The sequence below is a fragment of the Apodemus sylvaticus genome, chromosome 8 (assembly GCF_947179515.1).
Source record: "Apodemus sylvaticus chromosome 8, mApoSyl1.1, whole genome shotgun sequence".
Lineage (NCBI taxonomy): Eukaryota > Metazoa > Chordata > Mammalia > Rodentia > Muridae > Apodemus > Apodemus sylvaticus.
Genome location: NC_067479.1, coordinates 98,802,576 through 98,828,308, shown reverse-complemented (window position 1 = coordinate 98,828,308; position 25,733 = coordinate 98,802,576). Strand labels below are relative to the sequence as shown.

The 25,733-nt window shown below is 38.7% G+C and overlaps 1 protein-coding gene across 3 annotated transcripts in view; it reads right to left on the bottom strand.

Moving 5' to 3' along the window:
* The window catches only part of Wapl (WAPL cohesin release factor), a 72,740-nt gene extending 48,087 nt beyond the window's left edge, over positions 1-24,653 (bottom strand). For 2 of the 3 annotated variants that reach the window (XM_052190190.1, XM_052190192.1), the window contains exons 1-4: positions 24,233-24,653; positions 20,933-21,453; positions 6,824-7,876; positions 3,963-4,081 (exon numbers count right to left, since the gene is read on the bottom strand). In XM_052190190.1, coding sequence (XP_052046150.1) covers positions 3,963-4,081; positions 6,824-7,876; positions 20,933-21,431 — 1,671 coding nt within the window. In that variant the 5' untranslated portion in view covers positions 21,432-21,453; positions 24,233-24,653. The remainder of the gene's footprint in view (positions 1-3,962; positions 4,082-6,823; positions 7,877-20,932; positions 21,454-24,232) is intronic. The other variant, XM_052190191.1, reaches the window with a different exon arrangement.
* Positions 24,654-25,733: the final 1,080 nt, after the last annotated feature.

Here is a 25,733-nt window from a genome sequence, read left to right as displayed (position 1 = left end):
GAGATTTACAAAAATAAAGGTATAATATTGTTATTCTTTCCTCTACACTTTTGGTTTGAAAATATTTTTTCATATAAATTGTTACACCATTAGTTCATCATTTTAGGAAATCGTAAATAAATCATAAATAAATACAAATGGGGTTTGTTTTTCATTTCTAATCTATTCAGTGTTTTTATTTGTTTGCTTATTTTTCTTTTTCACTGCATTTATTTAAGACAGGGCCTTGTTATATGGCCCCAAATCATAAAGCTATAACTTGTTATGCCCCTGTATCAGTTCCCCAGTTCCTGAGATCATAGATGTCCGCCACCACTCTTGGCTCTATCTAATCTAATACATACTGATAGTGGCCATGTAATTAAAAGTCCTTTGGGGTCCTTAATATGTGTTAAGGATGTAATGTAAAGTAAACACACACACACATAAGCATATCAAAAGGACTCAGCAAGACTTACTTAATTTACATATGTATTTTGTGTATGTATATTAGTAAGTAAAGAAGTCATGATGTTGAGGAGTGGGAACGTACAAAGGAAGGACAGGGAGAGATAGAAACTGTATAAATACAGGACTTATAATATGGAATCCTCTCCCAAAACTAAACAAATGTTAAAAAATGTAGTAATTGAGACCCCTCTACCTGTTGATAAATATTGCTCTGAAAACATATATTATAAACCATTTTGTAAGAACTAAAAGTGCATCTAAACAGCTATAATTACTTTGAAGATTACCAATGAGCTTTGACAGAAATAAAAGAGACAGACAATAAAAAATGTTTACATTCTAGCTACATAAAATTAATTCACATAGCAAGAACAAAACTTTTAGCTGCAAGTTCAAGAACAAAACACAATAGGCTTTTTAAATGTAAAAAATATTCTCAGCACCTGTGCTAGACCATATTAAATTACATGCTGCCATGCCTAAAAATGAACGTGGACCACAATCACCATGTTATAGCATACACCAAAATTCACTCAAGTTAGGCAGTAGTGCCACTTATTTTTTTAGTCTCAGCACTGGGGAGGCAGGATCTCTGCAAGTATGGTGCTAGCCAGGTCTACAAAGCAAGTTCCAGGTCAGTCAGGACTGTTACACAGAAAACCCAAACCCTATCTATAAGCAAACAAACATTACTCAAATAGACCAAAAACCTAAATAAAACTATAAAACCCTGAGTGGAAAAACAATTTTGAAAACCTATATTAAATATAGCAATGAATTCTTGGCTATGACATCAAAACCAGAGACAACAAAAGGGAAAGAAAATAATATTTTAAACTTGGCAAAGAAGAAGATGTAACATTAAATAGACAAAGCCGGGTGTGGTGGCGCACGCCTTTAATCCCAGCAGTCGGGAGGCAGAGGCAGGTGGATTTCTGAGTTCGAGGCCAGCCTGGGCTACAGAGTTCAGGACAGCCAGGACTACACAGAGAAACCCTGTCTCAAAAAAACAAAAAACAAACAAAAAAAATAGACAAAATATTTGCAAATTATATATCTAATAAGGAATTCTTTTTAACTACATTTTATATTATACAAAACACTGCCAATTAACAAAAATTATAAAACACAGAAAACCTAGCCCCAAAGATTATACAACTCAGTGAACTTCTCTTTTATACAGAACAGAAACTCTGTCATTTCTTATCCCCTAACATTTAACAATATTCTTTTACTTTCTTACATGTTATACTATGTGCCCACATTTGTTTATATACTTACATACATACGTGTGTGTGTGTGTGTGTGTGTGTGTGTGTGTGTGTAAATTATTGGCTAGACTTCAGAGAATGTGGTTGTTTTTTTTCTGAAAGTGGATGGCCTAAGCTATTATATATTTTAATCTAAGTCCATCTATTTTCCTGCAAACTTTATTATAGTTTTCTTTACAGCTGAATAGTATTCCATTATACACACACACACACTCTCTCTCACACACACACACACACACACACACACAAACCAAATATTCATTCATCTTTTGATGGACAACTATGCTGATTCCAAAGTCTTTGCTACAATAAAAACAGCGATGAAGACGAGAGTACAAATATCCCCACAGCAGGTATGAAGTTCTCTGGGTATATGCCCAGGAGTGAGACAGCAGGCTCATACATAGTTCTTTTCTGAAAAATCTACTGAACTCCTACAACAAACAAATATATAATCCTAAATTTTAAAAAGGGCAAAAAGATTCAATTAGCAATTTCTCAAAATACAGACAAAATAGGATTAGGGAGACAGCTCAGTTAGTAAAATACTTCCATACAAGCACAACCACCTCAGTTCAACTCCAGCTAAAAACTGGGCACAGCAATAAATGTAATCCTAGTTCCAGAAAGGCAGAGATAGAAAAAGATTTCCTGGGCTTTGCTGGCCAGTCATAGTCTAGCTGAATCTATGAACTCCAGGCTGAGTGAAACCCTGTCTCAAACACCCCCCCCCCCCCAAAAAAAAACCAAAAAAAAAAAAGGTAGGGAACAATAGAGGAAGAAGCCTCACAGGGTCTTGAGACACATGCAGAACGAACATACTAAAAAAAAAAATAATAATAATAACACACATGATGCAGACTCACTAATGACTAGAAAGCATGTGAAAAAAGTTCCTACTTCTGGCCATTATAGAAATGAAGATCAAAGCATGACTCCTCTATAAGTACTATGGTAGCTTTTTTTTTTTTTAAATTACAACAGGATCTATGTATCTCTGGCTGGCCTTCAACTCACACTATACAGGCAAGGTTGACCCAAAATTCAAAGACAGCCTCTGTCTGTCAGTTGCTGGAATTAAAGGCATGAATCATCACAACAAGCCTATAGTAGCTTTTGTCTAGTAGTAAATGTTGGCCAGGACATGGGGGAAATTGATAGAGCCTATATTGCTGAGGAGATATAAAATGGAATGCAAAACAATTTCCAGTTACTGAACAAGCTTGACAAATGGTTATAACAGTAGGTATATAGCTAAAAGAACGGAAAAAAAAAATCAAAAAGATACAACACAGAAGATCCCTGACTTACAAATGTTCAATCTGAGGATGGCATGAAAGCAACTAGAATTTAGTAGAAACTGTATTTGAATTCTGGTCTTCTTCTAGACTAGTGATGTGTGGCAGAATACTATTAAAAGACAGGAGGAGCAACAAGTCTCAGCTCCCAACCAGCCTCTTGTCAGTTTAAACAACCAATATTTTAAAGCATGGAAAAATTATTTTTTAATGCCGTATGTCTCAGGATTTTCCCTGTCCAATTACATTAGTACAGAGGAGGCTTGTGATTGAACAGGGAAACGAGAGGCAGACTAAGAGTGTCAGAGACAGGGTGAATGGGGCGGTGGGTAGGAGTAAGATGGCTGTTGCACCCAAGTAGCGTTTACCAGCTAGTTAGGTTAGATTAATTGGGATAAAGCTTTTATCATCATCAATTGGCTATGAAATTATTGTATTGGTATCGTAAATTGTGATATTATTGATACATAAATATGACTGGTTAATTAAACTTGATTTTACCAGGTTACTGGGTATTGTGATATGCAATCTCGAGGTTGGTGGTTCCCTTTAGTTACTGGAATGTGGGAATATGGACTACATGGGTTTATGGCTGAGGAAGAACTAGCACCTCCAGGAACAAGTGAAGGAAAGCTGGGAACACAGTCATCAGGCACAGCGAGGCCTAGCTTGGAGAGTGTTGACTGTGGTGGCAGGAGCACAGCCACATGCACTGATTCACTGACTTAGATATATAATTACATTTTTTTTACAATAGTATATTAGTTTTTTTAAAAAAAAAACACACTGTCACAATGGCTTACTAGTAATTTCCCAATAAAAAGTTAAGGGTTGAGCCCTCTAGTGATAAATAAATATATGTATGTATACACACATACACACACACACACACACCACACACTTTTTTTTAAATTAAAATCACCAATAGTAATGCTTTACTTACCCGTTTGGGGCCACTAAAAATCTTTCTGGTATTTTCCTTGGATTTATCTCCTTGTTTACTTATGGGCTTCTTCACACTCTCAGGCACACCAGGCAAGTCCTCTGCAAAATCCAAGTTTTCTGAAATGGTAATCAAAACTAGCTAGCTTTCCAGTGTTTCAAGTTATCAGAAAACGTAAGGCTTTTTAAAAAACAATGTTGGGGAAAATAAAGGATTAAAAGTAGTACTGGTTGAAGTACTCTAACCCTACCCTCTACTTCAAAACCTATTACATATCTGTTCTAACTGTATTTTGTATTAACAGCAAAAAATCAAACATGTTCTCTTTTACTGAGAATGGGTCTTTATAGTTAGCTCAGGCTGGCCTATATATTCCAAAGTGGGATCAAACTCATGGCAATCCTATTGAAATCACAGTCATACTCACCATGCCCGGATTAAAGTTTTTTCCCAAAATAAAATCTAAACTTTATAATGTAATTGCCAGATATCTATAGATACTAATACTGATATATAATTTACAAACTCAAAAAATACCAAATTTCTCTAAATTTTACATTTTTTTCTCCATTTTAAGTTCATGAAACCATGTTGCCTTAAAAGAATACTTGCTGGAAGCAAAGCCGATGAAGCTGACTCAGAATCCAAAGCTAGGTAGTAGTGTCTGGTGTCAGTGCTGGATATTTCCAGTACCAATGCATGTTTGTGCTAGCTGGGAGTCTAGAGTTCTTTGATGTAAGATAAGTAACTTTTTTTGGTGTGATTCTCAAAAGTCAAAGACATTTAAATACTCTAGACATAGTTCAAAGTGTGTAACAGGCTGCTGACTTCTACAAAGATAACCACTCTAAAACTTTTTTTAAGATTTATATTCCATGTGAGTGTTTTGTGTAACTAATTCTTTGTTCCCACATAACTGCAGGGCCCACTCTAGTCCATTTTAGCTCCTGAATAAAAGACGCAGAGACCTGGTATTTTTTATTAACAAGCTTCAAGCACTAAGCTGGCAGGTTCGGAGCTATTCTAAGCTGGTTATGCTGCATATTTCCCAGCTATGTCTGAGTTTTGCCCTGGCTCACTCTGGTTCATGTTTGTCCTCATGGCTACTCTCTCATAGAGACCTAAATGGAGAATCTTCCTGGTCCATCCCTATGGTCTCTCCACACCTTCTTCTCCCTCTCTCCTCTTCTCCAGGACCCCAACTGGGATTGGAAGTACTGTCCTATTTTCTTCTGTCCAGCTAACTAGCTGATCAGCTCTTTATTAGCCAATCAGACAGAGGTGATGGAAAACAATTTTTATATAACATTAAGACTGGAGATGTTAGACCATGCCATTGTCCAGACTGCAGAAGTCTAGGCATAGAAATCAGTATCTGAATACACAATACACAAAACCATCTCCCAACAGTTTTGCCTACATGTATGAATATGAACCATATGCCTGCCTGTAGAGACTGCAGAAATGGTAAGGCATCAGATTCTCTGGAACTAAAGTTATGAACCACCATATGGGTGCTGGGAACAAACAACAACAAACATAACCACTGAGCCATTTCTCCAGACCTAAAGAGGACAAAATTTTAAAAAGTACAATCTCTGGGTGTGGTACACAGTCCTAATCCTAGAGCTTGGGAGGCTGAGTCAGGAGGAAAAGAAAACAACAATTGTACTTGGTTAGTACAATGCAGTTCAATGACCTGTGAGCCTTCACATAAAAACTACTAAAGGATCAGATTATTTCTCAAATGGTTATAAACATTTTCTTCTAATTTAAAAGAAGGAAGAGAACCTCAACTTTTAAAAATGATTGCTGGTTCACACATTATATCAAGACTGAACTGCATCTTGGTATTTCTCATCCAAGTGGTCTTTAGTTTTCAAATGTTATTCAATATCAACTTCATTTCTCAAAGTGGGTCTAACTTTTCATATTCCAGAATTTAAATTCTGTTACTCCAAGATACAAAAAACAGACCTAGCTCTCAATAGAGACTCAACTACAAAAAGGATCTTATCATTGAGCCTACAATCTTGAGACAAATTTTATTATTAAAAGAGAATAGTTACTTACTACTAGTACTTTCCAGTCCTATGAAACCGCAATTTAAGAGGCTTTGAGAATATTTTAAATTTTTTTTCAGTTTTGTACTACTTCCAAAGGGTTTAATTAATTTCTTGAGTATTTCCCTCATTGAAACCATCTGTTATCAGTACAATTCTAAATGTCCAAAAAAATCTATCCTTATGCCTGCATTGCATTTGTATTTCCAAAACTAAAACAAGATGTTTGGTATTTCTGTCCCAAAGACTCAATAATATACAATTCTCACATAAATTCCCATATGTGCTGGCCTAGGGTTGTATTTCAGTGCAAGAGAGTTTACTTATATGTAATTTGAATTGGGTTTGGAGCCCAATCCAAAATAAAAAACTTTAAATGACAGTTACTGACTTAATACATATAAGACTCCCCAGTCTACCCTACAATTTAAGACCTAATCATTTACATGTAAAATGCTATATTTATACATAAGACAATCTATGCGTCTACAAAGTATAATATAACTAAGGCTTAAGAGATCGCTCAGTGGTTAAGAGAATTTGCTGTTCTTCCCAAGGATCTGAGCTCAGTATTCAGCACCCAGGTCAGGCAGCTTACAAGTCTCTCTATCTCCAGCTCTGGTCTCAGATGGCACCTGCACTAATAGACTCATACCCACATGCAGGCACACACATCAGCATATAATTAAAAATAAATCATATATATCAAACTAAAACTGAGTATTAAGGAAAGCCTGAAAAAATTTATGTATTAGATACAAATTATTTTACATTATATATACATCTTACAATTCTTACCTGCATTATTAGTACTAGACTGACTATCCTGGGAATTGTCACTGCTTTCAGGAGGAGGCTGCTGGGAAGGTGATGGAGCTGTTTTAGTTCTTTTTTTGTCTTTCTTTCTTTCCACTTGACAGTCGTCATCATCATCATCTTCACTTTCACTGAGATCGTCAAAGCCAAAATATTTAATTTTGTAATTAGAACTTCCAGAACCCCCTTCATCACCTCCTGTCTCATCATGATCTTCAAAACCAAAAAATTCAAGTTTAACATCCTTTTTGGATTTAGTATTACTAGGTCGAAATCTAGTAGTGGTCTTGGAAGTTGCAATATCTGCCTTTTTTCTGAGCCGGCCAGCCTCTCCTAAATCAGCAGGAGTGGATGCAGTGAATTCATCCATACTCCGTTCCATAGTATCCTGGATGGTAACATTACAAACTGACAAGCAAGATGGATGTAAAACAGTGTAATCTCTAGTCCGTCCAACTGTTCCTTTAAAACTGGTCCCACAACTTGCACTACCTTTCTTTGCCTGATTCAGGCCATCTTTACTTGATTCACTGTTTGCTTTGGCTAAGGACTGACTGGTGCCATCCATTAGCTTATCAAAATTTGATGCTCCCTGTGAGGATTTCGCTTTATTGGCCCTACAGTACGTCCTACAGTTGCTTGGCCTAAGAACACTTTGTATAATATCTTCTTCAAAGGCTTCATTTAGATTTTCCAATCCTCCAATCCGAGTTTTTAAATCCTCATCCTTCATCTGCAAAAGAGAATCACTATCCAAACTTAAAATACAGTCTTCTGATCTGATAGCTTCAAAATCATTATCCCATTCATATAAACCAGTTCTTACAGATCCTTTGACTGGACAACTTTCAGATGGAGACTCTGTTTGTTTTCCAGACTGAGAGTTCCAAGTATCCTTTGTTTCTTTAGTTTCATCAGCTTTATAATCAGAAGCCACTGTGATTTCTGCACTGGGTTTCTTAGTACTATCTTCAGCATTTTTGTGAAAATGGTGACTATTTTTTTCATGTTCTTCACTAAAATTCTCCACTTTATCTATAAAAATGAAAAATATGTCAGGTTAAAAACATAAATGAGATCAATACGCAAATTAACAAATAGCAGGGCTATTTGAACAGTAGTATAACATAATCTTGAAATAGCGGCAATGAGTTCAAATTGCAAAACAACAAAAAACAAACAAACAAACAAACAAAAAAAAACAAACCAAAATTAAGAGTCTCTGACTCTGTCAGTAGGTACAGCTGCCATGTCTTCTAGTAGCCTGTCCCTGGACACCCAAGCTTCTTAAAACTGTTATGCTGAACTCATAAGAGATTCTAGCATTATTAAGAAACTGAATCAACTGAGGATAACATTAGATAACATGCTTTCAAGTAACTATGCTTAAATTAGTAGAACTTAAACACATGTAACAATGAGTCACAAGCCTTTGAAGGGCATTTGTACTTACCTGAAATAGGGCTGTTTATACAATATGCTAATTTTGTCAAGAGACTTGCCTACAGGAAGCTTCTCTAGCTATTTCTATATTTCTTCTAATCCTAAAAGCCACATAATTTCTTAACAACAGATCTGTTGCCTATGTAGTCTATAATGCCTATTTATGAGTATCAACCAGTATTGCAAACTTAACATAACTATTTTATATGTGAGAATTTCATTTTTTTGAACATAAGAAGCAATTACATTTTTACCTTCAAGTAAAAGATAGCAATATGACTCAAACTAGTATCATGGATTCCTGAGCATTAAATTAATGGGTAAACACTGGCAAATATTTACTCTATGCCAAACCAAAAAAAAAAAAAAAAAAAAACTTGCCTCAAGAAAAACACAATGACATCTAAGAAAAACTATTTACAAATCTTTTGTTTTGTTTTAAGATAGGGTCTCACTATGTAATTCTGTCCTGGAACTCATGATATAGACCAGACTGGCCACAAACTCACAAGAGATCTACCTGCCTGCACCTTCCAAGTGCTGAGATTAATGTTATATGCCACAACACTCTCCTTATTTACAAGTCTTAATGAACATACTTTTGAATACAGTCAAAAAGAAATGTTTGTTGGGCAGTGGTGGCGCAAGCCTTTAATCCCAGCACTTGGGAGACAGAGGCAGATGGATTTCTGAGTTCAAGGCCAGCCTGGTCTACAGAGTGAGTCTATATAATTTTTGATGCTACTCAATGAGTTTAAATATAATTTAACTGTGTCACAGGCCTGTAATCTCAGCAAGAGAATACAAAGTTAATGGCAATCCTGGGAAACTTAGGCACCGATTCAAAAGAAAAAGAAAAAAGAGGAGCGTACTAATTTAACTCTGGTTAGAGCACCCACCTAACACGTCTAAGATGTAACTACATTAAAATACCTCATGTTTACTGATTAGTGCACATGTGGAAGCATGTGTGCCATGATGCTGGGAACCACCTCTCCAAGCCGCAGCTCATTTTTATAGTCATATAGTATTCCACTGAGGGGACTTTGTGGAGGGTAGTTGGGTTATAGTATGTTTTTGTTTTGAGACAGGTTTTCACTATGTAGCACTGACTGGCCTACAACTTGCTATAAATCATGCTGGCCCTAAAATCATATAGATCCACCTGCCTCTGCTGGGATTAAAGACATGCTACCACACACAGCTTGTTTTTGTTTTCCTAGACAGGGTTCCCTTTGGAACCCAAGATGGCCTCAAAGCAGTAATCTTTCTGCTTCATGTGCATAATACCTGGCTTCTACTATCTTAATATCTCAAAAAAGACTTTCTGTTTTAGGCATAAACATTATTCTGATTTAAAGACATATCTAAAAATAAACTTCATTATAGTTTTAAAAAACATTGCTGTTTTAAATTTATTGCCCTCATTTCTCCTGTGTTGTGTTTATGCATTTTAGAAGTTGCCCTTTGAGTGATTTAAGTAGTAACTGCTGCTATCTTTGTAAACTTGTAAGAAGGAAGAGTGATAAATAGTTTCAGTATGCAGCATTCAGTAAGGAAATAGTATACAGTAACAGTAGCAAACAATCCACCTATTATATATAGCAAAAGCAAAAGTGAATTATTACTAGTACATTTTTAAACTTCTAAAACATAGATAGTTTTAGGTAAAAGCTAATTTGATCAACTGAGTTCTACATAAGAAAAACTGACCAAGGTCTCCACAGCAGTATTTTAGCACGTAAAATGTGTCCTGTCCTCAATTATTTAACTACTCAACAACAACAAAATCTTAACTTGCTTTTGAAAGGTTATCACCATATCCAAAACTGCAGATTACAATTGCTTTTAACTGCCCTCCCACATCAAAACCCATTTCCTAACAGATAAACCCATTTATACAGAATATCCATTTACCAAAGGGGTTAGGGACGGCTAGATTTTTTTGGGTTTTTGTTTTATTTTATTCTTTCATACAATACATCCTGGCTGCAGCTTCCCTTCCCCTCCCCCCTCCATTTCTCCCAGTCTCCTCATCCTACATCTCCTTCCAGATCCACCCCACAAACCCAACATCTCCTCCTCCCAGGGACATCAACCAAACAAGTCATAACAAGATACAATAAAACCAGGCACTAACCCTCACAAGGCTGGGCAAATCAACCAGGATTGTGAATTCAAAGCCAGCATGTTACACAGACTCTGTCTCAACTCTCACATCCAATAAGAGAAATTAAATGGCCACTTTTACTTAACAAATTCTTAATTTTATACAGGAAGTCCTATCTCTAAAACAAATCATCCATCAGGAGAAGAAAATAGTTGCTGGGTATAGTGGCACCTGAAAGGTGAAGGCAGAATGATTGAGAGTTTATGGTCATCCTTGGCTACATATCAAACTCCAGAGGCTTCTGGGCTACATGGGACCCTATCTCATAAACCTTAAGTAAGTAAGTAAGTAAGTTAGTTAGTTAGTTAACAAGTAAATAGAACCAGATAGAACAATGAACAAACAAGGCATGAGGGGAAGAGTGCACCATCCTCCAGGAAACCTAGTGATCAGTTATCTGGAAGCTCTCTAAAACCTGACCTTTTATGGTTTTCATGATGGTTCTTCTTTCCTAAGTAATCAATCAACTTAGCCCTTGTCCTTGTCCCCTCTTCCCTTCCTTAAGAGGTTTCAGGTAGGAGTATCTCTGAAAGTCTAAACCCTCTAATCCTGATTGCATCTACCTAGTGAACACTATTTATCCTAAAGCTCCTTAAAAATTGTCAGCCTGCTGGGTGGTAGTAGCACACGCCTGTAATCCCAGCACTCTGGGAGGCAGAGGCAGGCGGATTTCTGAGTTTGAGGCCAGCCTCGTCTACAGAGTGAGTTCCAGGACAGCCAGGGCTACACAGAGAAACCTGTCTCAAAAACCAAAAAAAAAAAAAAAAAAAAAAAAAAAGATTCTAGGATCTTGAATTTTATGCTCAAAAACTGAACTAAATGTATACTTTACAATATAACTGTACAGTATGTACCTAAAAAGCTACAATAATTAACTATATACTGTCATTCTAGGGAGAACTGTGGTAACTGGCTGAGAAAAGGGCTAAGTAGGAAGATTCTAGCCAATACCATTATAAACCAATTGCAAGTTAAAATGTGTAAAAAATACTATATATTCTAAAGTGAAAACAATCCAACATTTAAAAAAAAAAAAAAAAAAAAAAAAAAACCCCAAGTAGCTATTTTTCTACCTTTACCTTGGTACAAAGTTTGATAGAAGGGTGATACCAAGTTTGGGAGAGGAGGTGCATACTATTAACAAGAAATGTGGCATTATCAACTGAAATTTAAGCTGTATACATCTTAGGCTAGAGAGATGGTCCAGCAGAAGAGCACTTGCTGCTCTTCCCAAGGACCCAAATTCCAACCCCAACACACATCAGGTGATGCAAAACCACCTGTTTCTTCAGCTGCAAGGGGTCCTATGCTTTCGTCCTCCTCAACACCTGTACTTATATGCACATATCCAAACTCAAGCGCACGCGCGCGCGCACGCGCGCACACGCACACGCACGCACACACACACACACACACACACACACACACACACCCCTACATATAACTTAAAGCAATAAAAATAAAACTTTAGGGCTGGAGAGATGGCTCAGTGGTTAAGAGCACAGACTGCTCTTCCAGAGGTCCTAAGTTTAATTCCCAGCAACTACATGGTAGCTCACAACCATCTGTAATGAGATCTGATGCTCTCTTCTGGTGTATCTGATGACAGCTACAGTGTACTCACATGAATAAAATAAATAAATCATTCATAAATAAATAAATAAACTTTAAAATATATATGCCCTTCCAAAATTTCTTTTAGAAATAACTCCTATCACTATACTAACACAGGTGACATCATACTCAAAAACTTAGAAAGATGTTCAATGCAATATTTACTTACAGCAAAAAACATAAGGCAGTTCAAGTGCACCTACACAATGGGAAACTACGAGCCTGCCAAAAAGAACACGTATCTACAAAAACTGAGCAATGCACAACCTAAAATTGTCCTTTAAATGTATTAATAGCATGATACACCATACATACACATATATTCCAGTATTTTATGTGTGACATTGTGTGCATGTTTTGAAACAAGACCCCACTGTGTAACCAAGGCTGCCCAAGAACTATGTAACCTGGGCTTAATTTCAAATTCAGAGATTGCCCTGCCTTGCTGTACTAACTGCTAGGATTATAGTCAATGCCACTACATACAGCACATGTTTAGGTTTTTAGAGTCATACACAGTATATAAGCTGGTAGGTGGTATAGTTCAATGATAGAATGCACATTCCCATACCCAAGTTCTTGGGTTCTATTTCCAAAATGAAATACAAAGTATTCATGAAATCCGAAGGAAAGCAACTTTTCACTGTCAAAAGAACATGTGGATATTAACCACAAGTACCTATAACCACAAGTACCTAAAAAGTCAGAGAATGAACTATTACTTGTGAACCAGGAACTGGGGATATAACTGGTTGATAGCTTGCCTAGCACATACCAGGCCCTTGGTTCAAGCTCAAGCTTCAATCAGTCAGAGTGGGATTGGGGAGGGGGGCAAAAAACAGAGGGGTATCGGAATGTAATGCTAGCACTCAGGATGGGGATAGAGTAAAAAATTCAAGTCATTTTTTGTTACAGGAGTCTGAGGCCAGCCTTGGTTAGAAACTGGTTCAAAAAAAATAAAAAAAGCTCCCAACTTCCTCAATTAGACTTTACATCAAGATTTGAAAGGTAAAGCATCTTCTTTCAACTGGAATATAAACTACTCTAATGAAACACAAGACTATATGTCATTTTAAAGATAATATAGTAAGTAAATGAAGATTAGGGATGTAGCTCAATGTACAGAACAGTGCTTAACTATAGGCTTTAGGTTTAATACTTAACCCTGAGACAGAGACAGACAGACAGACCAAAAACCATTTCAAAAATACTACTCAAAAACGGGGCATAGCAGCCTATCTATAATCCAGCACTTGAGCGCTAGAATTACATATAAAATTATTATTATTATTATTATTATTGTTGCCATTATTATAACCACCACCAGCAGCAGCATTGCCAGCACAACCAACAGCAGGCCTGCTACACAGAACGGCTAAAATTAAACCAACCTATCATTCCAATCAATGAAACAGCCCTTATCTTTAGGCTTACACAGGGTTCTATCAGTAAGGAGCTGCTGTCCCCAGGACAACATAATCAAGTCCTCAACAGAAAGATAGAGTTCCTTATAAAGTAGGCTTCTTCAGCTCCTAATCCATTTGAGTCAGGGTAATAATAGCTTCACTGTGAAGAATCAAGGTTGGGGCCTCATCCCCTGTGATTTTCCTATATGCCCCCCCATACCTTTGTAAATAAACCTTCCTCATATTATCTAATTTGGGCATGCCATCTGTTTCCAGCTGTCCCAGTTCTTCTCTTTAAAACATGTACACTTCCATATGTGAAATTTTCTCAATCCTCAGGCCATTACTACCATTCTGTAGAATCCTCATTTAGCTAACTTTTGTATGAGCAATCCAATTCAACTCAGTTCTGGCTGTTTCAAATTAGCTTTCTTTTTTAGTTTCTTCTTTTCCCTACCCTTTAAGTATAGGAATTTTTTCACAGCTCAATTCAAATACTTAATGACTTCATGTTCAAATATTTTTATACTTAGTCTCACATGTATTATTTCAAATCAATGCTGCTTATTTAAGCTCCATCCTTGATCTCCCACTCAAAAACCAGGTGTGGCTGTGCATGGTTCTAAGTCTAAGGGGAGAGAGAGGGAGAGGGAGAGGGAGAGGGAGAGGGAGGGAGGGAGGGAGGGAGGGAGAGAGAGAGAGAGAGAGAGAGAGAGAGAGAAAAGAGTGTGTTTTCAAAATGAGGGCAGCCTGTACTATAATCTCAAGGCAGAAATAGACAGATCAAAATCTAAACGGAGGCTGGGGATGTGGCAGAATGTAGAGGGCCCTGCACACAATCTCCAGCAACTGCAAAAACAAACAAAGCACATACAAATCTGCCTCCCACACAAAAAAGATATTTATTAACTATATAAATAAAATCCATTTTATTCAGTAAAAACTCTGGCCTTATTTTGGAAAAAAAAATTATTTAGGGACTGGAGATATCGCTCAATGGTTAGGAGCACCAGATGTTCCTCTAGAGGACCCAGGCTCAATTCTCAGCACCCACATGGTAGCTTACTTTAACTAACTGTCTTTAACTCCAGTCCCAGGGGATCCAAGGCACCAGGCAAACACATGGTGCACAAGTATATGCCAGGCAAAATATCCATACAAATAAAACATGTCTTTTTGGAAAAATTATTTAAATAGAAACAAATGAGAACTTGTAATTTGCTTCAACATCAAGATAAAATCGATCTCATGACAGCTGTTAATTTCTAAAATCAAGTGCCGGGTGGTGGTGGCGCACGCCTGTAATCCCAGCACTCTGGGAGGCAGAGGTAGGCGGATTTCCGAGTTCGAGGCCAGCCTGGTCTAAAGTGAGTTCCAGGACAGCCAGGGCTATACAGAGAAACCCTGTCTCGAAAAAACCAAATCCAAAAAACAAAAAACAAAAAACAAAAACAAAAATTCTAAAATCAAGAATTGTTTACTTATTATTAAGTTTATTCCTACTAGAATATAATAATACCATATGAAAAGAGCAATTTGGATGTTTCACACCTATTCCAATTAATTCAAGTTATCCAATGATGCTTTACTCTTTATATAATGGGAATTAAGCCGGCTTTAAGAGGCTATGATATATAAATGGCTTAGCACAAAGCTGGAACCAAAAACAGAATTGATTTCTTACCCACTTTTCATGAAACTTGAAGCATAAGTATATTTTATACAAAAAATGCTTGCGACCTAAAGGCAAATAAATTTAACTTCCTGATGTTTTTAAGATAAGTTTGTAGTCCTTTTTTTAAAAAAAGTTATATTTTTAAAATATGTTCATATTATACCCCTCTGTGTAGGTAAATACACAAGAGTGTGGTGCTCACAGAGACCAAAGATGTTAGATTCCCCTGGAACTGTAGTCACTGGTAGGTGCTGGGAGCTACTCAGGTCTTCTCCAAGACTCATGCATTCTTAACCCCTGAACCACCACTCCAGCCTGATTGTAGCCCACTTTAAACTGTCAAAAGTAGAATTATTCATTCCCCTTTTCTGAAAATCACCTTTGGTTCTAAAATCAAATCTCAGAAAGTCCTGATAATACCACCCAGCAGGCTCACACACTCAATACAGCTTTAAGCAAATGGAAAAAATTTATTGGCTATGAAACCAGCCATGCAAATTAAGAGCCTATGCTATGGTTATCTCAATATTTGGCAGGATATGTAGACTGAATCCCAGCTGGCTGGCATGGAAAGTGTGCCAAGCAAAAATGTAAGTCTCTACATAATTTTTTTTCAAGAGTCCAGACTAACAAAGAGGAGAAATGGAAGTAACCCCACATAAAAAGCAAAAGCAACCTTTTTAAAAAGTATCTTTGGGGTAAGAAGATGGTTCAGAGGTACTGGCTGCTCTTCCAGAAGCCCCAGCTCCCACAACTGACTGTAACTCCAGTCCCAGGGGATCTAACACCTTATTCTGGCCTTTACTGCACACATATGGTAGTCTTTTTTTTTTTTCCCCAAGACAGGGTTTGTGTAGCTTTGGCTGTCCTGGAGCTCAATCAGACCCGGCTGGTCTTGAACTCAGAAATCCACTTGCCTCCCAAGTGCTGAGATTAAAGGTGCCAGCACCAGCACCACCCAGTAAAAATAATGTTGTATTGCACAGTCCCGGATTCCAAACTTGAATACTGGCAGGTATTGGTAGTATCATGCCTCCTAGCATCTGGTTCAATAACCAACACCAAAATAAGGGAGGTACGGTGGAGAATGCCTTGAATGTGAAGGCTGGAGATCAGAAGTTCAAGGTCATCCTTGTTCACATAGTAACCACAAGACCAGTCTAGGATATACAAGATCCTGTCTCAACAAAACCACCCCTCACTCCAGTGGGTAAGATGAGTTAACTGGTAAAAGTGCTTGTCATGCAAGCCTGACAGTGAGTTCATTTGCTAGAATAAAGAGAGAGAACTGACTCCAAAATAATGTACTCTAAACTTCCATATTTATTCATGCTCATGTGCACACACATACATAAGTTTAATTCAAAAAATGGGGGGGGGGGGTGTCTGGAAAGGTGAATATTACTCTTCCAGAGGACCTGAGTTCAGTTCCCAGTATCTATGTCAGATAGCTCACAACTGCCTATAATTCAAGTTCCAAAGGATCCAATGCCTCTGGCACCTGCACTTATATACACATGACAACAGACACACACATAAACATAATTAAAGATAAATCTTAAACCAGGCATGGACATGCATCCTTTAATCCCAACACTCAGAAGGCAGAGACCAAATCCTGGTCTATGTGCAGTGTTTACCAGAACAACTAGGGCTGCATAGTAAGACTGTGTCTTTTAAAAATAACAAAATATAAAAGGTTGAGTAAAATGATTCATAATATACTATAGATATCTTAAAAAGATGAACTCTGGCTCCTGCTCAAAGTCATTTTAATGTCACACCTGTCTAAGAATTAACTAGTTTAAAAAACCTGGGCAGTGGTGGCACACGCCTTTAATCCCAGCACTTGGAAGGCAGAGGCAGGCGGATTTCTGAGTTCCAGGCCAGCCTGGTCTACAGAGTTCCAGGACAGCCAGGGCTACACAGAGAAACCCTGGGGGAGGGGGGGAGAGAGAGGGAGGGAGAGAGAGAGGGAGGGAGGGAGAGAGGGAAGGAGGAGGGGAGGGGAGGGGAGGGGGGAGGGAGGAAGGAAGGAAGGAAGGAAGGAAGGAAGGAAGGAAGGAAGGAAGGAAGGAAGGAAGGAAGGAAGGAAGGAAAAGAAAAGAAAGAAAAAGAAAAGAAAGAAAACCTGAAATCAGAATGTTGTTTATAAAATTAAATAAGAATTTGTAGATAAAACCAGAACTACTAAATTTACTTAAAAATAAAATACATACATGATGGAAGATAGGAAGATTAGTATGTAGAAAAGATGACACAATTTGCCATACACTGAGCTAAGGGGTATTCAATGGTAGATGACTAACTAGCATGCATAAAGCCCTAGGTTCAGTCCATGGTATCACATGTTGCAGAAATTTCCAACCCCAATAAGCGCATATTTAAAAAAAATTCCAGTTATTACAATTATAAGCTATAAACCTAGATTGGGCAGATCTAACACTATACTAACTTATTCTTATTCCCCAGCTGTAAGACCCCTTGCTACTTGTGGCTTCTCCTGGCCACATGGTTCTGGTCCAACATGGCTTCCTCCTCTTCTTCAGTCCTCCCTCCTTCCACTCACTCAAACCTACAGCACTACCTTTCCCCTCCACTGCCCAAAATCTAGTCTTTATTGACCAGTTAAAATGTGGCCAAGGTAAACATGACATCACAGCTCCAGGAGGCAACCTCTTCCAAGGAAGTAGAATTAACATCAGAATACAAATGGCACCAGGACAACCCACAACAATCATAAGGAGAGAAAAGATGCCCTGACATATATCAACTACTGAATACCCAAGGTTCTTTCACTATTTTTCTGAAACTAGAAATTTTGTTAAAAATTAAAACTAAAGTTAAGTTTAATTAAAGTTAAAAACTAAAAATTTAAATCTGATTGAGCTCTTGTTTTCAGTACTTTTAACAACTCAACCTTTCCCTAGAGTTCTTAGACATGTTTTGAAATACATTCGGCAACCGTTGACGGTTTTAAAACTTATTACACTTACTCATTTATATGTGAGTATGTGCACAAGTGGGGACACAGTCATGGTGCACACTGAGAGTATACAGGTCAGAAGTCAACCTGCAGAAAATCAGCTCTCTCCTTCTACTATGTGGTTCCCAGAGATGAAAACTCAGGTGTTTAGGCTTTACCCACTAGAATAGCTTACTAGTCAAACCATTCTGTTTTATTATGACTTCATTTTGAATTTCCTCTCCAAATTAACCATAATTTTTTTTGTTGTTGTTTTGTTTTTGTGAGACAGGGTTTCTCTGTATAGCCCTGGCTGTCCTGGAACTCACTCTGTGGACCAGGCTGGCCTCGAACTCAGAAATCCGCCTGCCTCTGCCTCCCAAGTGCTGGGATTAAAGGCATACGCCACCACTGCCCAACCATAATTTTTAAAAGTACTACCATTAAGAAGAATTTAAAACAAAGAATTGTAATATCATAAAAAAAAATCACATAAATCTCTATAGAGGGAAAAGATGCACTTAATGTGTACTATTAGAAAAAAATGATAAAACTCTTAAACTTGAATAAGCTTTTCTCATTGGTGTGTAATAATTCCACTGCAGAAACCAGTGATTGTTAACAAATATCTCACTGAAAAGATACTATGGATGGTAAACCTGCACACTTTGAACAAGTACATCTACATACTTTGAACAAATTGTTGATAAAACTTTTAATAGTTTTCTGAGTAAAATTAAGGACACTGACAATATGACAAAAATACAAAACAAAGAAATCCCAAACGTTTAGATGAAAAAGAAATGAAAAGAAACTCTATAGCTCAAAAGCTATAGAGCATTCTGTATTACAGAACTAACTTATATATACATGAACTTTTACATGGTTTATAAAAATAACTAATTTATACACATTTAGAATAGGCTAACACTATTACAAAAATTAAAGACAGTTCAAGTTTGCTTCCTACCCTATTGGAGTTGCCAGAGTTTGCAGATTCAGAAAGTCAATGAAAAGGGGAAAATAACTGAACTCATTCTGCAGTTTTATTCCCCACATTCTCTTCCTTGATCCAGGAAAACTAACACTTGCCACCTTCACTTTTTCTACAGGCCAACTCCCTCCTACGTAAAACTATCTGGAATCAGCAAGAAATAACAATTAAAATACTACACAATTGAAATAGAAGGCTCAACAACATCTTGGCTATCAATAAATCTCATTCAGTAGTTCCCTGCTCTGGTTACTCTTGCAGAGGTCATGGTTCAACTCCCAGAATCCACACTGCAGTTCCCAACTGTCTGTAACTCCAGTCTCAGGGGAATCAGATGCCCTCTTCCAGCCTAGGTGGTCAGCAAGCATGCATATGGTATAAGCATAAATGCATGCAGAACTCATATAATATACCTAAAAGTAATTAACTTAAAAAAAAAAATCTCATTCCAATTTTGCTGATCTTACAAAGTCACCAAATCTCTGTGAACTTTACAAAGTGAGGAGAGTTGAGTAAAAATTCATTTGTGAGAGATGGCTCAGCGGTTAAGAGAACCAACTGCTCTTCCAGAGGTCCTGAGTTCAAATCCCAGCAACCACATGGTGGCTCACAATCATCTGTAATGGGATCCGATGCCTTCTTCTGGTGTATCTGAAGAGAACTACGGTGTACTCATATACATTAAATAAATCTTTAAAAAAAAAGTTAAAAATTTCATTTGAGCTCAGAAATTGTATCTGTATGACAAATTTTAGCTTATCTGGAAGAAATTTTAGGCTTCTTTTGATTTGTTTTCTTATGAAAATCTAACCTCAAGAACAATGCTTTAGGAGAAACATGAACAAAACAACAACCAAAAGAGCATTAGCCCACAGGAACAAGGGAATGACAACAAAAACTAGCTCATTCACCCAAAGGTGAGAAAAGCAGGGAAAAGCTCGGTCTTTTTAGCAAAATTTTCCAAGTCACATTCCATTATACTACTACTTGATGTCTCTTACATTAAGGCTATAACAGACAAATTCCTCAAAGCCAGCCAATCTACAGTATTTTAAAAACACTATCCAACAAAAACAAGGTATAAAAGACTGTTCCCAAAATATGCCACGTAATAAGTCTCTAATATGTTGTTTGAATTAAAATTTAAATCTGATTGAGCTCTTTAAAATTTTAAATGCTTTTATAAGGGGACTGGAGAAATGGTTCAGTAGAGCACTGGCTTCTCTTTCAAAGAACCCAGGTTCAGTTCCTAGCACCTGCATGGTGCCTAATTCCAGTAGCTCCTAGCTTCTACAGGCACCAGGCAAGCACAGTGCACAAACATATGCAGGCAAAACACACACATACACACACACAAACTTATCAATATCCTCTACTAATCATAAATGCAAGGAGAAAAAAAAACAAGTGGTAATCACACACACCCTTTCTTTTTCTTTTGGGGCAAAGGGGTGTCAAGATACGGCTTCTCTGTGGAACAGCCCTAGCTGTCCTGGACTCAAATTTTGCAGACCAGGCTCGCTTCCAACTCACAGAGATCCACCTGCCTCTGCATCCCAAGAGCTGGAATTAAAAGCAGGTACCAACCCACCCATCAACCACTTGCACCTTTTAAGGTGCTAATGAGATGGCTCAGTAGGAGTCCTTAGAAGGCAAACCTGCATTTATTTCTTAGAACCCACATAAACAAGGAGAAAAACAACTATACAAAGTTGTCCTTTTTTTCCAAACACATGCATGCACACAAGTAATAACTTAGAATTTCATTATCACTTAAGTAGTTTTAAAAAGGCTTTCTTGGCTTATAAAAACATTAAAACTTACCTGAAGTTATCAACTTAGTGCAACTACTTTTGTTTGCATTGTCTTCTGGAATTCTACTTGTGCTCTTCTCTTTCCCAATTAAAGTATCCTCCGTAAGTAAGCATCTGTCAGAAGCAAAACTGTCTTCACCCACTGCATGACTAAATTTGCTATTAGCTTCAAGTGCAGAAGTGACTTCTTCCAGCTGAGCAGCTTCACTAGACTCTGAGTAAGATGAACCCTTACCCTGGGCTAAATTTTTTGAAGAAACAGGTAGAGAGTCATCATCACTATCAAAACCAAAAGGATCTCCAGTATCATCTTCTTCTACTTTAGGTTTCTTCGGAATTTCTTGAATATCTGGTTTGAAATTGGGCCTCTTCTGCCCTAATTTAGCCATAAATGTGGTCTCTCCCCATTTTGTACTAAGAGTAGTCCGTTTGTTGGAAAAAACTTCATCAAATTTTGAACTGCCATTTCCTCCTTTCCTACTGTAAGTTTTTCCAAATCTGGATGTCATTTTGACACCTGTTTCATATTCTCTGTGGGCAGAAATTTAAGAAAATATAATCAGCAAATTTTTAACAAGTTTTAAGCATTCTATAAAAATAAGATCCTAGGACTTCCTTATATACCTTTCAACATTCAGCACACAAACTTTTAAACTAGTTTGAATAAGCAAGCTAAAGAGGTTCATTTTCCATCCTTTATCAGGTTTGGTGGTGTTTTGTTTGTTTTTACAATAAGGACATGGTCATATAAAACTTACAAAGTTTAAAAAAAAACTTACTACTAACCAACTTATAATGCAATACCTACAAATCTAACTTAGAACATGCAAATATCTTCATACACAATTTAACCAGAATAGAGTAAATACCCAAATACAATATCTTTAGTTAGAATATATTAAGTTTTCCAGGATCTAAACAATGTCAGTTGACCAAACTTGGTTCTTTGAAATTTTTACAGCGTTTCATAAAGGGTCAGAAAAACTTATTTTCTCATATAGTACAATCTGTAGCTTCTACCCAAGCTTAAAGATTCTGATTCTTAAACTAAGGTGATTTTAACTGATTTTTAAAAAGCTCTTTCGCTGGGCGGTGGTGGTGCACGCCTGTAATTCCAGCACTCTGGGAGACAGAGGCAGGCAGATTTCTGAGTTCAAGGCCAGCCTGGTCTACAGAGTGAGTTCCAGGACAGCCACGGGTAAACAGAGAAAAAAAGCCAAATCCAAACAAAAACAAAAACAAAAACAACAACAACAAAAAAAAAAGGCTCTTTCAATGGTCATCTCCCTAAACTCAAGAAACCATTCTTCTTCTTCCCTTTCTCTCTATAGTGCTCCACTCATTGCTGAGCAACATTTTTCTGAAGCTGGAGAAACTCCATTTTACAGAGGTACATGATTTATTATAAAGTAGAAATATATAGCCTTTATTTTCCCCTTCAGTTTACAAACCCATTTACCTAAAAATATGCTGAAAAAAAATTTCCAAAAAAAGTAAAAAAAAAAAAAATTTTTAAAATACAAGGTATGGTACTTTTTCAGCACAATCAATCAATCATTATCCATTTAACACTTTGACCTTCTGCAGTTTAAATATCAATTTATCAATTCTGGGGGAAGGTAAGCAATTACTTAAGAGCTTGGAAAATCTTCATTACTTGGAAATTTACAATAATAATATTTAACTTATATTTTCAAATATTTTTGAGCTACACTTTTAGTATTTTTATTAAGTTCTTATAATTTAATGAATCACTACGCAATTTAGTTCAGCAAATATTCAGAAGATAACTCACCACCACCCAAATGTTTGAAAGGAAACCAACTCTGATTGGACAAAATAATAATTTAGTCATCGTACACATCTGTGCAAAGAGAAATGTTAGCTTTTCTCAGCTTTTCCACGTTTGTAGTTTTAACACTAACAAGCTGTATTGTCTCTCTTGTTAAGTGTAGCCTATTAAGCAAAACTAAGTATAACTGGGCAGCTGCCAAAGTCAAGAAAATAAAGTCATTTTTTAAATGCAGACCTACACACACATATTCCAACAATGCTGGAATGTTTTGGGCACACGTACATTGCAATCCTCTAAAAATGCTGACTAAAGCCAAATCAAAAATCTAAACTTGATCTTCTTTATGACAACATCTGAAAAACTCAACGTAAAAACAGTTCTAAAACCACAAAGCATTCACTGTGCAAGATTAAGGTCTGCAAATGAATATCTGATACTGAGTTAAGTGATTAAGACAACCGTATTTTTAAAAGATCATGTCTCAGAAATATACACTGGTGTATTAACATCATTAAATGCTGATGAAATATCAATGATCTTTTTAATATTAAAAATGGAGAGCGTACAGATTAGAAAATTCGGTTAAGTTATTATCTACCAAAACCAGGAGATATAAGAGTTCTTTATATGATTGCTTTTACTTGTCTTCCACAACGTCCATTTAGAAAAGTCAGCAGACTACTGCGATGGCACTATCTAAGCACAACATATGTACAAATTCAGCATATATATATTTGGCATGACGTTTTATACACATTCCAGACACACTATCTTGTTCAGGCTTCAAATTTCACCAACAGTCCTAAGTAAAAAGGAAATGAAGGTACACAGCTAAGTGTTTTCGATTTGGGAGGCCTTTGCCTCATCCCAAAGCTCAACGGACTTTTTGACCGAAGTGCATTTGGGATTATTAAGATTAGGAAAAGGGTATACAAACCAACCAACCAACCTCCTTACACTCAGGCTGTAAAGGAACCTAGCTCTTCCAGGAAAGACCCCCCCAAGGTAATACACTGGGGGGAAGGGGCTTCAATTAGGAGAGGAAAGTGGACCGGGCAAATAGAGGCAAACAGAAATCCTCACCTGAGGCTGCGAGTGCGCCCGCAGGCAGTAGCCCGAGACACCCCTCGCTCCCGCTGGACACTCACGCAACTTTTCTCCTCCCAACCCCCACCGCCTAGGAAAGGGATGTCGCTTCGGACGCCCCGGAAGCTTCTGCTGCCGAGTCCCCGAAGCAAGGCCTCGGTGACGGCTAGAGGCGGAGGAAACGATGGGGAAAAGAACTCAGGACTCAAATCAACCGGACCGGGTTTGGAAGAGAGAAGTCAGCCAAGTAGCCGCCCGGAAAAGAACTCAAAAGGCAAAATGAGAGGTGGGAAGGGAAAGAGTTCTCCAGATCCTCCAGTGCCCAACTTCCTTAGAAGCCAGGTGAGCAACGAGACTCGCACCGCCCCTGCCGCCTCCACCCGCCCCAACTCACTCCGGGCCTAAGCAGCCGCCCGAGACCTCACTTACCCTCGGCGCCTGGCGGGTGCTTTGGCCTCGGGCCGCCTCCGCCTCTCCCGCTCCCAACGGCCCACGGGCGGGCGCGGGAGCCCCGCGCGCGAGAGAAGTGCCGACCGGTGCGCCGAGAGGCGAGGGGCTCCGCTGCCGTCACGGTCCGCGGCTCCGCTTCGGTAAATAGGAAGCTCGGTCGAGGGGGGGTGGGGGTGAGCGGCGGCCCCGCAACTTCCCTCCCCACCTCAGGCGCGCCGGCCGGACGGGGCCTAGGCCTCCCTGGCGGCCGCCGCCGGTGCCGAGCCTGCTACGTGCCCCCGCTGGGCCGCCGCCGCCTTCTGCGCCGCCGCCTCCGCCGGTGAATGGTCAGCGCTGGAGTTTGAACAGGGCCCTGAACCATCTCAACGCCATTTGCGCTCCCGGCCCCCACCTCCTTCAGCCGCTCGCTCCGTCACTCCGCTTCCCACAGGCCCCGCGCGGCCGCCCGACCCCGCAGCCAATCGTACGGCCGCTTACTCAAACCGCCGCGCAGGCGCCGCGCCCCGCACGCGCCGGCTACCACCATTGGTCGGACCGCGAGGCCCGACGGGAGTTGTAGTTCTCTTCCGCAAGGTCCTGGTGTCTAAAGCCCGGTTCCGGAGCTGGCGAGCGGTATGGGTTCTGGCTACGGGCCTGCTGGACTTCGCCGATTCGGAAGCCAATTCAAGTTCCTAGCCACGCGACGAGACGCAGGTGCAGCGCGGGGAGGCTCGCGGCACAGTGCAGGCAGCTGTGTCAATCGTTTCCCCTCCAGGGACCCTCCAGTGTCTGGGGACAGTGACTTGTGCAGCTGCGCCGAGCCTGCTGGGCCACCGCCCGGACCTTGGAGGCGGGGAACTTGGAGCCGCCTTTGACCTGGTCTGACGGTGCGAGCGAACCATCGCAGGTAAACGAGCACCGGAACCTGGAGCAATCGGGTGCCGGTCTCTTCGCAGCCGCGATCCGCTTCAGCCCGGCACGTCATCCTCTCTCCTTACTTGTCAGTCTTCCCCACGGAGTTCTGTCTTCTGTCCCCTACCTGTTAGCAGTGACAGCCCATCCCCATACCGCTCCCCGAATATTTTGTTACCAAGAAATTATCTTTATTGAATGTGCTTACGGTAATGTGGCTTAAATTTAGAAAGAAAAAAGGCATACTAAAGTGTTGATAGGTAAAATGATCCGATGTATTTATTTTGTTTTAGACTAAGCCTCTGAAAACTGGGAAAGAAGGGAATAACTTAACTAAGGATGTTCTTCGATGTTAGAGCTGCTGGATATGTACACATACGCTATCAAACCAGTGTTTATGTCTCAAATTGTTCATAATAAAGTTTTGGTTTGGGGGGACAGATTGTTTTGGTTTTGGTTTTTAACTAGTCTGGGACAGGAAGGTAGTGAATGATGGACGGAAGTATTTTAAGTTTTCTTCTGCAGAGACTTTTTTTCCATGTCAGTGAATTACCTGGTTCAGAAACTTGGAGAGGTTCTATTTTAAGTC